This window comes from Meles meles, chromosome 8 (assembly GCF_922984935.1).
Source record: "Meles meles chromosome 8, mMelMel3.1 paternal haplotype, whole genome shotgun sequence".
NCBI lineage: Eukaryota > Metazoa > Chordata > Mammalia > Carnivora > Mustelidae > Meles > Meles meles.
In genome coordinates this window covers 98,113,941-98,130,972 of record NC_060073.1, presented here as the reverse complement: position 1 = coordinate 98,130,972, position 17,032 = coordinate 98,113,941, and the positions used below count along the sequence as shown (strand labels likewise).

General features: G+C 41.8%; 1 protein-coding gene across 11 annotated transcripts in view; it reads right to left on the bottom strand.

Annotated features, from left to right (window-relative positions):
• CDON (cell adhesion associated, oncogene regulated) overlaps nt 1-17,032 on the bottom strand; it is a 99,551-nt gene that overhangs the window by 56,195 nt on the left and 26,324 nt on the right. For all 11 annotated transcript variants that reach the window (XR_006819939.1, XM_046014874.1, XM_046014871.1 and 8 more), the window contains 6 exons: nt 7,627-7,754; nt 5,769-6,041; nt 4,183-4,332; nt 3,196-3,339; nt 2,273-2,560; nt 103-372 (listed from right to left, as the gene is read on the bottom strand). Coding sequence is in view for 10 of the 11 variants with exons in the window: in XM_046014874.1 (XP_045870830.1) it covers nt 103-372; nt 2,273-2,560; nt 3,196-3,339; nt 4,183-4,332; nt 5,769-6,041; nt 7,627-7,705 (1,204 nt within the window). In the remaining variant the exon portion in view is untranslated. The remainder of the gene's footprint in view (nt 1-102; nt 373-2,272; nt 2,561-3,195; nt 3,340-4,182; nt 4,333-5,768; nt 6,042-7,626; nt 7,755-17,032) is intronic.

Below are 17,032 nucleotides of genomic sequence, written 5' to 3'. Positions count from 1 at the left end.
AATAGAATTATACCTTTTTAGTTAAAATGCTATATTTTCAACCAAAACAAAAGCTTATCTATAAAAGTAAAATGCCCTATGATTGCGGGACCCAAAGCCTACCTTTTTCAATCTCAAGTCTCCCAGTAGACTGTATGAATCCAATCCCATTATCTGCTACACACTGATACAGCCCCGAATCTTCCAGGGTCACACCGCTGATTCTCAGTCCGTTTCCCGCAGTGAGATGTCGTGGGGAAGGACGAACAGGCTGCGCATTATGGAACCAGGTACGGTTGGGAGTTGGGTTCCCGTGAACCTCACAAGTGAATTGTACTGTGGCGCCCAGAGAGACGGTCTGATCCTGTAGTCCTTTTGAAATTGAAGCATTTTCTGAAAATCAAACAAATAAATTAAACTCGAGGCCCTAAGAGGTATCTTCTGAAATTACCACACAAGACACAGAAAATCTTTCCTCTACCAGTAACTAGTTGAAAGCAAATTGCATTGTTCACTCACATTCTCCCATCTGCTGTGGTCATCAAGAAAAAATTAGAAATGTATTTGAACCTTCTTCTAATAGGATAAACCATATGTTACTAATATGTCATTGTCTCTTTTTCTAGATCTCTCAACCCACTTAATCCACACACACACACACACACACACACACACACACACACACACACCCCTTGGGCTTCTCTGAGCCTTTGTTTCAGGTGATTTGTTTAAAATAGTTTCCCTGGATTTCACACTAAATAAGAGCCAAAACAGAAGAATGCTAATTTGCAAGTTAAATTCTTTCCAGGGTCAGTTCTGCCTTAAGTTTATTTTTTTTTCTTAAAGATGTTATTTATTTAGTTGACAGACAGAGATCACAAGTAGAGAGGCAGGCAGAGAGAGAGAGAGGAGGAAGCAGGCTCCCTGCTGAGCAGAAAGCCCGATGGAGGCTCGATCCCAGAACCCTGAGATCATGACCTGAGCTGAAGGCAGAGGCTTTAAACCCACTGAGCCACCCAGGCACCCCCTGCCTTAAGTTTAGACGGATACTTTAAGATCCATCAAGTCACTTACACCTAGACAAAGTGAATCATTTACCAACATTTGTAACATACGTCCAAATTATTTGATTATGCATATTAATCTAGACCTGATTATCTCTGCACTTTAAAGCTCACCTGCCATACCCTTCCTTATTTCCTGTGTTACCTAGGTCAGGCCACTGTTGCAAAGAAACGTGTGTAGAAGTTTATAAAAACTGTCTTTACTGAAACCACTTACTACCTACTATTTCTGGCTTGCATGAAAATCTGTTTTGATGACAGAAAACATTTTCTGCTGCTAGACATGAGGTAGGTAGCTGGAAGAAAGGAAAGGAGAAGCTTTGAGATACAGTGTATATATAGAAATGTGGGTGGAAATAATGTAAATTTTATGAGCCAAATACAGTGAAAGCATCCCAAAAGGGAAAATAAAATCAAATAGTGTTTTTTTTTTAATCCACTTGACAGAGAGAGAGAGAGTGAGAACACAAGCAGGGGGAGGGGCAGAAGGAGAGGGAGAAGCAGGCTCCCCACTGAGCAAGGAGCCTGATGTGGGACTCCATCCCAGGACCCTGGGATCACAACCTGAGCCGAAAGGGACGCTTAATTGACTGAGCCACCCAGGCACTCTGAAACAGATTCCTTTTTGCAATGTCATTTTTCAGTCAGTACTCTTAATTACTACTGCCAGGTACTACACACTGATACAGCCCAGAATCTTCCATCCCCCTGAATTCCCGTCTCTATCCTCCATGCCATGAGGAAGGAAGAACAAGGTCTGGATGACATAAGCAGGGTGGGGGTAAGATTCTCACGAGCGTCCCAGGTGAAATGTTCTGTGCCACCAAGAAATGCTGTGAAACTCTGCCAAATTCAGCAGGCCTTTAAAAAAATGAAGCTTAAAAAAAAGGAAGTTCTGACTACTGGTATAGGTGTTTCCAGCTAGTCCCTGTTTCCTTGATAGTTCCCAAATAGATCTTCCACTCAAGGGCACCTGGGTGGCTCAGTTAGTTAAGCAATGGCCTTCAGCTCAGGTCATGATCCTGGAGTCCTGAGATCGAGTCGCACTGGGCTCCCAGCTCTGCAGGGAGTCTGCTTCTCCCTCTGATCTTCTTCCCTCTCCTGCTCTCTCTCTCACTTTCTCTCAAATAAATAAAATCTTTAAAAAAAAAAAAGATCTTCCACTCAAAGATCAGTTAAACCAGGAAATCAGCCTGACTTGAAAACCAGTTTAATAAGGATCATCTTACCAAGTACATTAACCATGTAAGTCACATGTTGTATGTCTCCAGACTTGTTTCCCACTATACAAGAATAGTTTCCAGAGTCTGCTGGGTCAATGCTGTCTGTGGCAAGATGAGAATACAACCTTCTCCAATTGCTTCCCGGCACAGCGTCCTGACCATCCTTTAGCCAGTGCACTTGAGAAGCTGGAACCCCACTCACCACACACTCCAGCGTGACAGGGCTATGAGAAAGGACAGCTAATGCCTGTGACAGGGTGGGGTGCAGAATGTGAAAATCCTTTGAAGAAGGGCCTGGAAAAAGAACACAAAAATTTTTTTATTATTAAATATTCACGTCTGATCTCTTCCTTAGCAAATCTGTGAGAGCCTTCCCCCTTTCCCATTTATTCTTCTTTACACTACGAGGTCCTACTTGGTAGCTAATTCATTTTTAGTTGACAATTAAAATTAAAACACTTGGTGACCCTTTAGAGCTATTTCTGAATTAGCGGTTGAGAAATTTTTGAATTTCTGACAAAGCCAGAAACCACTACTTTGTTGTGCTTTGACTATTGGTTCTATCCCAGTTCAGCTACCATAACCTGCAAGAGAAAAATACATATTTTTTCATAATTCGCAGTTAGCCACCAATTTGATTACCATGGATATAAAGTTATATTTTCTCTGTAATTTCTTTTTACCTGAGTGAAGGGTCAAGTTCTCCATATGCTTTCCACTCCGTCAATCTTAACCAAAATTCTCTTCTAAAAATTCATTATCTTTTAAAAACATGTTCAATACCATTCCGTAATGCATTTATGTATTTAATGTTTCATAAGACTCTCTTACAATAAGCAAAGAGGATGAACTCTGATTTTCCAATGTTTTATAAGGCAGGCCTCTGAGGTAACTTCTTCCTAGTTACCGTTATTCTCCCAAATACTTACGACTCACAAGAAGCTTTCGGCCAATGGGTTCAACTTTTAATTCATGTGTGACAGGATTAAAAGCTGCACATTTATATGATCCCTTGTCTTCTAAAGATACATTCAAAATCTGAAGATTTCCCGACGGAAGGATTAAGTAATTCTCTGAGGAGAGAAGGGAATGCAGTTAAGCCTCTAGAAGGTACCAACCACAACAAATGAAGGTTGATAGTTGTGCTTTAAATTCAGACGTGAGAAGAGCAGCAAATAAGCAGTCATGAAAAATGTATTAAATGAAAGAAAGGGAAAGTCGAGGCAGGGGGGGAAGAAAGTCAACAGTACTAGAGGAAAAAAAATTAAACCCAGCAGAAACATCTAACAACAGATCATTTGTTGAGAACACTGAAAGCACAGCCATATTTGGAAAAAGACACAAAGAGACAATGACCACAGCTACCACCTTGAGCAGACCTCCACCTACAGCACGGATCCCCCCATGTCCATTTATGCCTATTCTTTCATTTTTTCTCAACAAATCCTGCCAGCGAGGGCCCAGTCACAAGTGCCACAACAATCAAGAAGACAGACAAAAGCCTAACACTCACGCAGCCAACATTCCTGTGTGGGAAATGCGGGTGCCAGAGAAAGGGGTAAATAAGACACAAGCAAACAAAACTACACATAACACAATGCTGTGGGAAGAAAAAAGAAGAGGAGGAAGCAGCCAAGTAAAGGGGACAGAGAGCAACGGGGCATAATATTTTAGATGGGGGCCATGACAGAGGTCTTCTCAGAAGAAATATGTGAGCGGAGACCAGAATGACTGGGGCTGTAATCACTTACACACCGTAGCCACTCGTGCTTGTCTCCACTTCGGAGAGCAGACACAATCAATATAGCTTATGCATTATTTGTTATCCACAGTCCCTAGCACACAGAGCTCAACAGCAGGCAAATGACATTTTGTTTGTGGGCGCCACTGGTTTTTTTTTTTGTAGAAGGTCTCACCTGTGGAATGTTTCAGCCACTTTCCCCGGATTTTATAGCGCACCTCGGCCTTGGGGTTACTATCTGGTACCTTGCAGCCAATGAAACCAGTACTCTTTTCTTCTGCTGTAATAATAACATGCTTTGTTGCTGAACCGAAATCACCGAGAACTACAAGAAATAAGTAAATAAGTAGATAAGTAAATAAACGCGAACTTGAACTCTCTTCCCCAAAGGACATTTAAAAAACCAGGAGCCACAACTGCCAACGTGGCCATTGGTGGCAGCCGATCCCCCTTTACAGAGTGGTGTGATTTTTTATCTCAGAAAGTAGCTGGGGTAGGGCTAGAGCTAAGTCATGACAACCTTTTCCAGAGGTCAGTGCTTCTAGGACACTATAAGAAAAGCAAATGGCTCTTAAAACATCAGGGAGAGGGGCACCTGGGTGGCTCCCTGGGTTAGGCAACTGCTTTCAGCTCAGGTCATGATCCCAGGATCCTGGGATTAGGCCCATATCCAGCTCCCTGCTCAGCAGGGAGCCTGCTTCTCCCTCTCCCTCTGCCTGCATACTCTCTCTGTCAAATAAATAAATCTTTTAAAAAATAAATTAATTTAAAAAATCAGGGAGAACTATAAAGTGTAGTCCTTCCCATTCTGTTGGGATAAACCCTTTTCAAATTCAGTCCCTCATCAAAACTCACTTTCCCTATGCATCTTTATTCTGTGGGTAGTTACTCACATTGCAATAAAATGGTTCACAGGAACGAACCCAGGACATTGAAAAACCAAGCAGTGTATCATTTCTCTCCATCCCTCTCACTACTTAAAGTTCACTACAGATGGAGCCACTTTATTATCTCCAAGGCTGAAAGCATTCGGCCGCCTGCCACTAGGAATTCGGCCTTCCAGTGTGTGTCTTGGAGCGGTCCATGGGTCACAGCTCTACAAAAACATTTACTCTTCTCGGTTATGACAAACTCACGACTCCTGGGGAATCCAGATTTGTTCTGTAAATAGGGGTGCCCTTACAAAGACATTTTCCATTACTGGAAGCTATCACCATTTGAAAGGCAGATGGCTCAAACCTACTAAGAAAACCACCACATTCCAGATTTTCCATAAGTTCAATACTCAACATTCCTTTTGCTATGGTCAATTATTTTTTTTTTCCTGCTTCTTTAGCCTGGTTTCAATTACATAAATTAAAATCACTCGGTAATCAAGACAAATAAGACCATTAGATATGAAAGATAACGGACTGCAGGAAACAACTGAGTATCAAAGGAGACAACAGCTTTTTTGTTGCTGTTGCTGTTAAGGGCTTTTAAATATTCACAAAGGAACTCAGAATTCGCATTAGAAAACTGTGTTCCTAACCACTTAGAAGTTATTTCCATGCCCGCTGCAGATGAAGACAGGAGGTTAGGCTCACAGAGGTTCAAGGACATTTCCCCCAAGTTAAACACCCAGCAAGAGTCAAGGCTGGGATGAGAACTCCAATGCGTTTACTCCATAGCCCACGCTCGGAATTCCCTCTATTCAACAACGCAAGTGCCAATGGTAATTCTAGGAAAAAGCGGAGACATCAGAGACAAAATTCAGCTCACCTGCAGCGGATACTGTCGCAGGGCTGCTGACAATAGCACCGATGCTGTTGTTGGCGACACACTGGTAGGAACCCGAAAGGGAGGGATGAAGAGACACGATAGTCAAAGTCCCCTGATGAATCTTAATCTGTTCCGCGTTTCTATCCACTCTTTTTCCATTATGCAACCATGAGATATGAGCAGTCACAGGTTTAGCAGAACAATGTAGTACTACGGGTCCACCAAGTTTCTGGACAGCAGACAGTGGCTCAGAAATAAAATAAGGTGCCAACCCTATAAGGAAACATGCCCCACATGCCAAGGGGCAGGGGGAGTGGGAGAGAAAGGAGGTAAGGGGAGAGAGAAAGAAGAGTATATTGAATACATTTCATCTCAATCTATGTAATTACAGGTAAGCCCTTATTCCATCATACCTGTTACCATTCTTAATGCTTGTAGAAGTTCTAGGAACTTTTTTTTTTAAGATTTTATTTATTTATTTGACAGATAGAGATCACAAGTAGGCAGAGAGGCAGGCAGAGAAAGAGAGGAGGAAGCAGGCTCCCCGCTGAGCAGAGAGCCCGATGCAGGGCTCGATCCCAGGACCCTGGGATCATGACCTGAACCAAAGGCAGAGGCTTAACCCACTGAGCCACCCAGGTGCCCCTCTAGGAACATTTTTACATGCCCATTTTTGGAAGGAAAAAAGGACAACACATTACCCTAGGACTTAGTGATTAGGGTAGAAGAGAGGAGAAATCTTCTGATATAAATCAGACAATGTAACAATTCTATAAGAAGAAATGGCAAATGGCTCTTCTTATGAAGTAGCTTCTACGGAATGCAAGTTAAGAATCTGAAAAAGTGAAGCTAACTTGCAAAATAAAAAGAATTCTCTCCTACATCGGCAAGGATTTGAAGATGAAGTTATTCTATAAATAATGGCTACGGTCTTACTACTTACCTTTAATATAAAACAATGTCCAGTCATGCTGAAATACAAAGTCTATCCTTTTATTGGAATAAAGCCAAGTACAGTGTTAATTTTAAGTTTTATTTGGTGTTTAAAATAGTTTTATGTGTGACATCATTTCCTCAGCAGCTTGGGGGAGAGGGTGCATTCTCACGCTAACATATCAAAACAGATCTCCCCTGCCCACCCAAAAGGGTAAGGGGGACAAGAATACTGTTATCTGGGGGGATAAACTACTTGAAAGAAAAAAAAAAATCAATAAGTTGCTAACCCTACTTTCACAGGATATTTCACCAGAAATGAAGATTGAGGGATGTGCTTCTCTTGACTAGAACCTGAGGTGGCTTGTTGAACAAAACAAAAACAAATAAACCAGAAGATCAGCTTTTTGGCTTATAAAAAGTCATACAGTATTCTTCTCTCTTTTTTTTTTTTTTTGAAGATTTTATTATTTGAGATGGAGAGAGAGAATGAGAGAGAGAAAAGAGCATGATATTTGTTTTTAAGGCAACAAGAGGAAGAAATTTTAAGGACAATAACGGGAAGGCCTGTCAAGGCCCAGAAGCACTACCAAGAGATCCTGAAATTGCTGAATGAATCCGTTTTTAAATCATTCAGCTGGGTCAAAGAAATCTTATAAATGTCTTTGGAAACTATGATCGCCGGTGAGGATTTGAAGCTGAAGTTTGTTTCTTTACAGGATTAAGAAGAGGAAAAGTTGGGAGTCTGGACATGACCATTCTTGGGGATTAAAGGGCACACGTATGGTGGCCGAGCACGGAGTCATGTAGAGAATGGCGGAATCGCTGTATCATACTCCTGAAATTAACACAGCACTGTATGTTACTGGAATTAAAGTTTAAAATTTAAAAAAAGAACAACCCACAACCATTTTTCAGCTCTTACCTGAATTCACAGAAGGGCACAGAACCGTGAGAGTAACGAGGTACAGCAGTGTCTGTAAAGGCCAAGGATCTGGATGCATAGCGCCAGATTACAGAAGCAGGCAGGACAGACTTCTAGGCGTTGGCTCACTGAAAGACATCCAGAAAAAAGAAAGGAGGAAAAGGTCATCTACACCCCCAAAACAGGTGAAATCTTGTATCTGAACAGTCCCAGTTGTGAGCACGACGGCTGCCATTTATTTTGAAAGCTCTGTAGACAGTGTGGCAGATACAAGGCATTCGATGACCCGTATCTCCCCAATTCACACACTAATCTCTAGACACTAAGCTAACGGGAGTTTTGCTCATCCTTCCAAGGCGCTAAGAATATCTCCTATTATACAGAATCTATTGCTTTACATGAATACTTGATTCAGCTGCCTGTATGCATTTGTTAGTACATTGTACAAGCATCTAAAATTCACCACCACAAAAATGCATTCCCCCTTTACAGTCCTAAAACAGAAACAGTAAAAACAAAACAAAACAAAACAAAAACCAAAATAAAAACAAATATTTACATGCTGTTTCGTATGTGCCAGACACCATTTCAGTGCTTTTTGTAGACCCACAGACCACTATGGTGAGACTAGATGGAACTGTGGCAGGAAGGGAAGAGGGAGAACAAGTAGGAGGTAACGTAATCACTCAGGAGAGAGATGAGCACATGGTGGGTCAGACCTGTGAGTCAGCTGCGGAGGGGGTAAGGAAAGTGGCCTCAGAATATATTCTAAAGGTAGAACCGACAGAATTTGTTGAACAGGTGGCTAAAGAGTAGGACTGAAAGATGTATCAAGGATAACTCTTAGTTTTTGGTGTAACAGAATCCACAATAGCTCTGTTTACTGAAATGGGGAAGCCCAGAAAGGGGGAGATAGACTGAAGATGTTAGTCAGTCATTCTGTTTGGGAAGGTAAGTCTGAGATACCCATGAGGCATCTGAGTACTACTGTCAAAGTTGACAGGTGCATAAAGGGGTCCAGAACTGTGTGAAGTCAGAGCTGGAAACAGAGATGTCAGAAATATAGACATCAGACCCACGAAAGCCCCAGCACTAGATAAGCTCTAAGGAAAGTATGATAGGAGAGGAGAGAACAGGCAGGAACCTTGGGAGACTTCAATCTTCAGAGACCAAGCAGAGAAGGAAAAAGCCAGGGAGACCGTGAAGAAGTAGCTAATGAAATAGGAAGAAATCCAGGAGACTGTTGTGTCCTGGGAGAAAAATGGGGGGAAAAACCTATTTCTAGAAGGAGAGCATGAGCAACTATCGGAAACACTGCTCAGAAATACAGTAAGGCTTGAAGGCACCATAACGCACAGGTGATACTGACAAGAGTGGTTTCAATGGAGGAGGGACTAGCACCTGATGGTGGGTGCAGGACCGAATGGGAACAGAGGAAAGGAAGAAAGCACAGGAAATCCCTTCTAGGGCTTTGCTGTAAAAGCAGAAAAATAGGGAGAATTGCTGGAGACACACAGCAGTCAAGGGAAGGTTCACATTTGTACTTCTTTAATGCAGATATAACACATTGAGCTAAGGCTTAAAAAAAAAGGTTTCACAAAACCCAGCCTTGGTAAAGGATGTGGGTAGAAATCGCAATTATTGGGGCGCCTGGGTGGCTCAGTGGGTTAAAGTCTCTGCCTTCGGCTCAGGTCATGATACTAGGGTCCTGGGATCGAGCCCCGCATCGGGCTTTCTGCTCAGCGGGGAGCCTGCTTCCTCCTCTCTCTCTCTCTGCCTGCCTCTCTGCCTACTTGTGATCTCTCTCTCTCTCTCAAATAAATAAAATCTTTAAGAAAAAAAATTGCAACCATCTACTGCTGGTGGAAATATTGGTAAATTCTTTCTGGAGGGATTTACCATATCTATCAAAAATCATTCATTTGTGTGACAAATGCTTATGGAATACTTATTACTTGCCAGGTACTATTCTAGAAGCTAGCAAGAGAGCAATTTAAAAATATATAAATAGGAATAAGTGACACAGGCAAAAATGTACCCCATCTACTCTAGTGGGAATGGACAATAAACATGACAAATAAAATTACTAGAATTAACAATGTCTCTGCCACCTTCCAGATATGGTTCATTCCTCCTCTATGTTGCTCTACGCCCTGGACACATAACTACCAGTGGACGAATCACTCTGTTCTGAAATGTATCTGGTTACACGTCGTCCTCAAAGGCAAGAACGAGCCAGTATTTAACAATGTAAATTCTAATACGCAGCCAAAAACAGGCGCCGAAGAGACATTTTTCAAAATGAAAGGAATACCTCAATATAATGTAATTCCCAGAAGTACCTTAAAAAGTAGTATTTAATGAGACCTGTCATCTCACATGAATTCGGCATATTCTAGCTATATTTTTTAATTCCTTCATCCGTTCATTCACTCATATACATGATTTTTAAAATCAGCGAAAATATTAACAGTGCCTACTCTATGCCAGGCACCCTGCTAGGCTAGGGATCCAAAGAGTGGTTATTACGTCTGCAAATTCTCCCCCACATGCCTACTTGGCCAGGGCTGGCCACTGAATCTAGGACTACGGAATATTACTACAACAAAATGTAACCAGAAAGCTGTATGGATGACATTTTAGAAATGGGAATTCTAGGGGCGCCTGGGTGGCTCAGTGGGTTAAGCCTCTGCTTTCGGCTCGGGTCATGGTCTCGGGGTCCTGGGATCGAGCCCCGAATCGGGCTCTCTGCTCAGCGGGGAGCCTGCTTCCTCCTTTCTCTCTGCCTGCCTCTCTGCCTGCTTGTGATCTCTCTGTCAAATAAATAAATTTAAAAAAAAAAAAAGAAATGGGAATTCTATGTGCATATTCACGTATGCAAAGGTCAATTCTGCCCTTTGATAAAATCGGGTCGAAATACAAAGCAAGGACCTTAAGTGTGGCTTCTAACTCATCAAATAACGTCTCCCGAGATCTGTTTCCTTCTCTGCACCATGCGCTCCAAAATCTAGCAATCGACAATTCAAGTTCATCTGGATCACAGATCATCAGATCACGGACTGCCTGTTAATTTTTTTCTCGCTGACCTCTTTCAAAGAGTGGGAGAGGATATTCTGGTACCACTCATGGGCGGAAGAGGCCAGCTGTGTGAAAACATTTTTTTGGTTTATTTGAATTCTCACTTGGTTCAACGGCAAGGACTGACACACCACTGGTCAGCAGTCAAGGCAGAGTAAACATTCCAACAACTTGTTAACAGGAGCCGCCGTCCTGAGAGAATGAGGACAAGGAGGGGCGTTCTTCCTTTTGCCAAATCTTTCCTCAACGATTTATTTATCGGAAAGCAGTGAAACAAACAGCAGAGTCAACTTTAACCCCAGCACACGATCTGCTGAGTTACGTTACAGCTGTCCTTGAAAACTTCACAGCTCATGACTGCTACCTAAATGATCCCACAGGATCATCCGGGATGAATTCTATCTTTCCATTGGGTCCCTTGCAACGTGCTGTCAGTTGATTCTGGAGGCTGGAAAGAACTTCCGGCCGTATTGGAGGTATTTGTTGACTTCGTTGATACCCAAGCAAAGCTGGCTGCATTTGTTAGAGAACAGTGATAACAAGAACGAGGGCCTGGATTCCATTGGGAAAGGAGTCAGGTAGCTTCAAGTTACATTCGACAGCCACCAACCGTGACCTAGGTCTGATCTCACAAATAAACACTGCTGACCACAAGGAAAGTGGGGTGATGCATGAAGCAGAGTATATCCATTAGCACTCCTGGAAAACTGTTTAATGCTACGTGGCTTCCAAAAGTACTGTCTTTGCCGCCCCCTCCCAACCCCGCCAAAAAAGGAAACTCTTAGTGTTAGTGTTACTGTTATTATTGTTATTGAACTAAGAAGTTGCTGGAAAACAACTATATTTATATTTATATATAATGTAAATATTTCCGTTCCCCTGCACTGCTTCAACAAATGGACAATTTTGTTGTTGTTGTTATTTTAAGATTTTATTTATTCATTTGACAGAGATCACAAGTAGGCAGAGAGGCAGGCAGAGAGCGACGGGGAAGCTGGCTCCCTGCTGAGCAGAGCCCAATGTGGGGCTCGATCCCAGGACCCTGAAATCATGACCTGAGTCGAAGGCAGAGGCTTAACCCACTGAGCCACCCGGGTGCCCACAATTTTGTTTTTTTGATCAAGTTTACCACAACAGAGCAAGGCTCCTACTGTTCTTACATGTCTTTTTTTTTTTTTTCTTTTTTTTTTTTTTTAAAGATTTTATTTATTTGTTTGACAGAGAGAGATCACAAGTAGGCAGAGAGGCAGGCAGAGAGAGGAGGAAGCAGGCTCCCTGCGGGGCAGAGAGCCCGACGCAGGGCTCGATCCCAGGACCCTGAGATCAGGACCTGAGCCCAAGGCAGCGGCTTAATCCACTGAGCCACCCAGGCGCCCCTGTTCTTACATGTCTTAACACATATATCGCTTTTCTTCCTTTTCTTACCTACAGAATCTACCCTGGCAAGGGAGACAGCAGCCTTAATTACCTCTGCAAAGAAATTGTTACCCCGTCCTCCTCATACCCTCTCTTCTGATATGGAAACAGGGGGCAGCAGAGAAAAAGTCCACGGAAGGATCATACCCGCCCACTGCTCGGCACAGCATTTCTGGCTTCTCACTCGCCAAAGGCTGTTTGACCTCCGTTCTAGCATACACAACATCCAAATATTCTCATGCAACAATTAAAAACAGAATTCTGATTTAAATCATATCAGATGGAATAGGATTCTGAGTTAAATTACAATGTCAAGTTTCAAACTTCAGTGTTTTTCTCATTTAAAAAAATGTTAAAGCACCCAATGTAGTTAACAGGCAGATGATATTTTAAATAAAATATTCAAGTTTTCTTCACATATTCAACATGAATATGTTACTTTTACAAGTAGAAAACTCTTAACAGAAAGTTTCTATAAATATTCATTGACAAAAAAAAAACCCGCCACATATTCAGCACAGAGCAAAGGCAAGTAAACGCAATTCTACCACCTAAAGATAACAGATCAATATTCTGATGCATTTCCTTCTAATCCTTTCCATATATGTGTGTGTATATATATACACACAACTGAGATTATAACATATATGCAACAGCTTTAAATCATGCTTTATTCATTTTTTATCTAATGATCTTTTTTACTCATTAAATAAACAACCTATAACAGCCATAGATACTTTATTGAATAGATGTGCTTTAATTTTCTTAAGCACTCCCTTTTGGGTAATTAGGCTACATTTTTTTATATGGGTGTGTAGCCATGTATATTTGTCTCACTATTACAGATAATGCTGTTATAAATATCTTTGTCCATATATCTTTACTCTTCTATTTACATTTTTAGATTTTTTAAAGTGGAATTACTGAGTCAAGGAGCACAAACTTTTTAAAAGATCTTATTTGCTTATTTTAGAGGGAGAGAGAGCAGACTCCCTGCTGAGCATGGGGAACCCAATGTGAGGTTCGATCTGAGTCAAAATTCAAGAGTTGGATGCTTAACCGACTGAGCCACCCAGTCGCCCCAATAAAAATATTTTTAATACTCTTAACATATATACTGTCAAGTGGTTCTCCCCCAAAATGGCAATAATGTAAACCCTACCCCCAATAACCACCATCAGCATAGTGGGGGGAAGACTCCCAGTCATTAGAATATGGTTGACATCCTTACCCTGTGGTGAGCAAAGCATGGATATCACACATGAATTTGAGCAATTAAAGTATTTGGTAAGGCACAGAGCAACATTTACTATTTAATCTACCATGGACTTCTAAAAATAATCTTTTAAATTTAAATAACAATAACTACAACAAAGGGAGCCTGCCTGGGTGGCTCAGTGTGTTAAGCATCTGACTCTTGGTTTCGGCTCAGTTCATGATCTCAGAGTTCTGAGATCAAGCCCCATGTCAGGCTCAACACTCAGCATGGAGCCTGCTTAAGATTCTTTCTCCTTGCCCCTTCCCTCTTCCGCCCAGCCACACACACATTCTATAAAATAAATAAATCTTTTTTTAAAATAAAGAACTTTTTAAAATAAAGAACTACCAAAAAAAGGATTGGATACTGTGGACATTTATCAATCCTTGTTAGTTTCTAAACTTTCAATTGCAAAAAAACACCACAGACACAAAAATCTCTGCTTTTTACCCAAAATTTATTGTAAAGTAGGATGCAGGGTCACTGTTGTTATACCAGGAGATTTTAATTTATAAAATGCATTTCTCTAAAAATAAATTTGTATGTGAAAACTGCTGACAGGCACACTGGCAATATTTCCTGGCATTCAAAATAGTAAATTACCATTTATTTCAAAACATTACTCTCTCTTCCCTATTGCTTTTCTTGTCCAGAAAGCATTTTTTTAAGGTTTTATTTATTTTAGAGAGAGATAGAGAGAGTGCACACAGGCAGAGGGAGAGAGAGAAGCAGACTCTCTGCTGAGCAGGGAGCCCGACGCGGTGCTCCATCCCAGGACTCTGCAATAATGACTTGAAACAATGGCTGATGCTTAACCAAGTGAGCCACCATGGCGCCCCTTGTCCATAAAGCATTTAAACACCTCTACTTCCTTAAACTACTAGGGGTGATAAAAATAACTCAAGGAACTTGTTTTTTTTTTTTAATTTATTTATTTGACAGACAGAGATCACAAGTAGGCAGAGAAGCAGGCAGAGAGAGAGGAGGAAGCAGGCTCCCTGCTGAGCAGAGAGCCTGATGCGGGCTCGATCCCACGACTCTGGGATCATGACCTGAGCTGAAGGCAGAGGCTTTAACCCACTGAGCCACCCAGGTGCCCCAAGGAACTGGATTTTAAATTGGGTTTGTTCTTGTCTTACTATTGGACTTCAGCAAAGATGTGATCAATTCCCTATGTGAAAACTTGGAACTCCTGAGGCTTATCCACTCACTGGTCTCCGAAGAAATTAACAGGACCATGAGGAAGTTCTACCTGCTTCATATCTTCAGAGGAAGTTAATGGCCAACATAATTCTATTATTTTCACTGCAGTTCTGAGCTGCTGGTTTAAGTGAGATGTTCCCAAGAAAGCACCTGATAGTACTATCTCTCCAGGGAAAAGACTAATAGGGTACAAAAAGCCAAAACTAAAATAGAACAGCGTGGTGTAGTACACCATTAAAAATCAGGGCACGACTCTTTCCTCCATGCTGTAAAAATCACTGGAAGGCTCCCCACTTTTGCATGGGATGAGTGCTGCGCCCTGAGTCCTAGCCTGATGTTCCTAAAGATGACTGGTATATGTCCTTAGTTATCCGGTCTCCTTGAAGCTCTCCTTCACCTCTACACAGAGGGCAATCTGTCTTATGTAACTTATTGCACTTCTATGCCAGCCCAGGCTTAGCAGCATTTCTATTGGCAAAAGCAAGCTAAAGGTATGCCTCGTCCTAGAATAAGAAAGGAAATACTTCCCTAACATTTACTTAACTTATTGTTCAGGTTGTGAACTTAATGCTTTTATAACCTCTTTTCAACATGCTGCCAGAATAATCCTTTGGGAAAAGTCTTTCCTGAATTTCTAGATTTGATTCCTTTGTTTTTGAAGCAATGCCTTTGCTTTCCTAAGGATGATCAAAGCCGTCCCTCTGAATTATCTCCCTCCCTAGACCCCTATATCAAACTTTCTTAGAGTTTTCTTTCAGGTTTAGGGAATAACCGTGATTAATCTGTGAATAAAAACTCCACCTGGGATCCATGCAGGTCTTCAAAACAGAGAATTCTCTACGTTTCCTTTTTAAAAACCATCTTATTCTGCATGACACAGTAATTTCCTTCTTTAAGAACAAGACTGGCTTCTCTTTTCAAATAATCTATTCCGTAACATGCTATTTCTCCTGTTGATTTAAAAAATAAATCTTCTGCAGTAACTAAACAAAAGAAAAAAATAGAATATGTCTACCTAAAAATTTTTGAATAAACGCTCTCAAGATTAATTCAGCACCATTTCAATGAGGGAAGTCAAACATACCCTTTTTTTTTTTTTAAACTCATTGAGCTACCTTGACCTTAATCACATCGAATTACAAATCTCATAAAAGTTTTCTTCATTCTGAATATTTGGATAGTTGAGCTAAGAAGTTAAACTGTTTTCTGCGTGGGCTTTCAAAGAACCCTGCTTTTTCTAGAAGATACACAGTCCATTAATTCCATACACAGGGCATCTACTTTGGGCAAGAACCTATGGGGTGGGGGTACAAAGATTAAGGAAGACGACGCAGGCACACTTCCTGAGCTAAAGGATACTGCAGTCTAACGGAGAAAAGAGGGTATGCACATAATTAGCTTTGGAATGAAGTGTCATCAGCACAAGGGGAGTGTGAAATATATTGAGAGGAATCTATCTTGTATGCACTGGTCTTCTGGGAACTCAGCCACAGGCAGGCCCTCTGTCTCCCTGCAGCTCGGGCTCAGGTAAGGGAAGTGACAGCTAACCAGGCGGACCAAACTCGCCTCACAGAACAATCGGTCTTTTCACCACAAGGGCTCCTGCAGTCATCCCACTTTCTGGATGCCTTTTCTTTATCGGGCATCACCATTTTTCCAATCAGAAACGAAAATGCAGTACTTTGATATTCCAGTTTCGGGCAAAGATACACCCACCAGTGTCCACAACCCCACGGTTTTCAGAAAGTCTCATCTCGGAGAATGGGAATGGCCTGCTGGATTTGAATGAACCCAAAACACAGTGCTGTGTGTACAGAAGCCCAGCGACTGGGAGGACGGAGAGCATTTTCGGCTAAGCTCTCTGTACCCCGTTTCTGGAAGTTGGGGAGCACCTCCCTGTTTAGCCTGATTTTGCCCTCAGGGGTTCTTCTGGGCTCTAACTCTGTTTCAGTTCAGCGTGAATGCAGCTCACTCCTTAAAAAGACCTGCTGTCTGAATGTTATTTTCCTGCCTCTCCACCATCTTGGGAGGAGGACTTCCTCCAGGCCCTCCTCCACCAGCCACCAGCCTCCAGTCTTCTCTTCTGTGACTGAGCACAGTAACTGCACTGCACTGTATTTAAGAACATTCTGTATTTACTCTCAAAATACTGTTTATCACCTGTACAACTTGTTTGTTTACAAGTTTGTTTTTATTGCTCAGCTGACTTGTTTTTCTACCTGGATCAGGCTATCTTGGATCAGGATGGAATCCGTCATGACTTTTTCCCATCAACATCCATGGAAATGGTTTTCCCTAAGAAGCAACACTTTAGGAAGTAAAGGTTATGCAGAGTTACAGTAGCTAACGGGACGGATGGATGAACCACTGGAGAAGGCACGAGTGTAAAGGAAACACAGAAGGGTCACTTCACCCGGACTGAGAGAGTTGAAGACGACTTCTCAGGGAAAC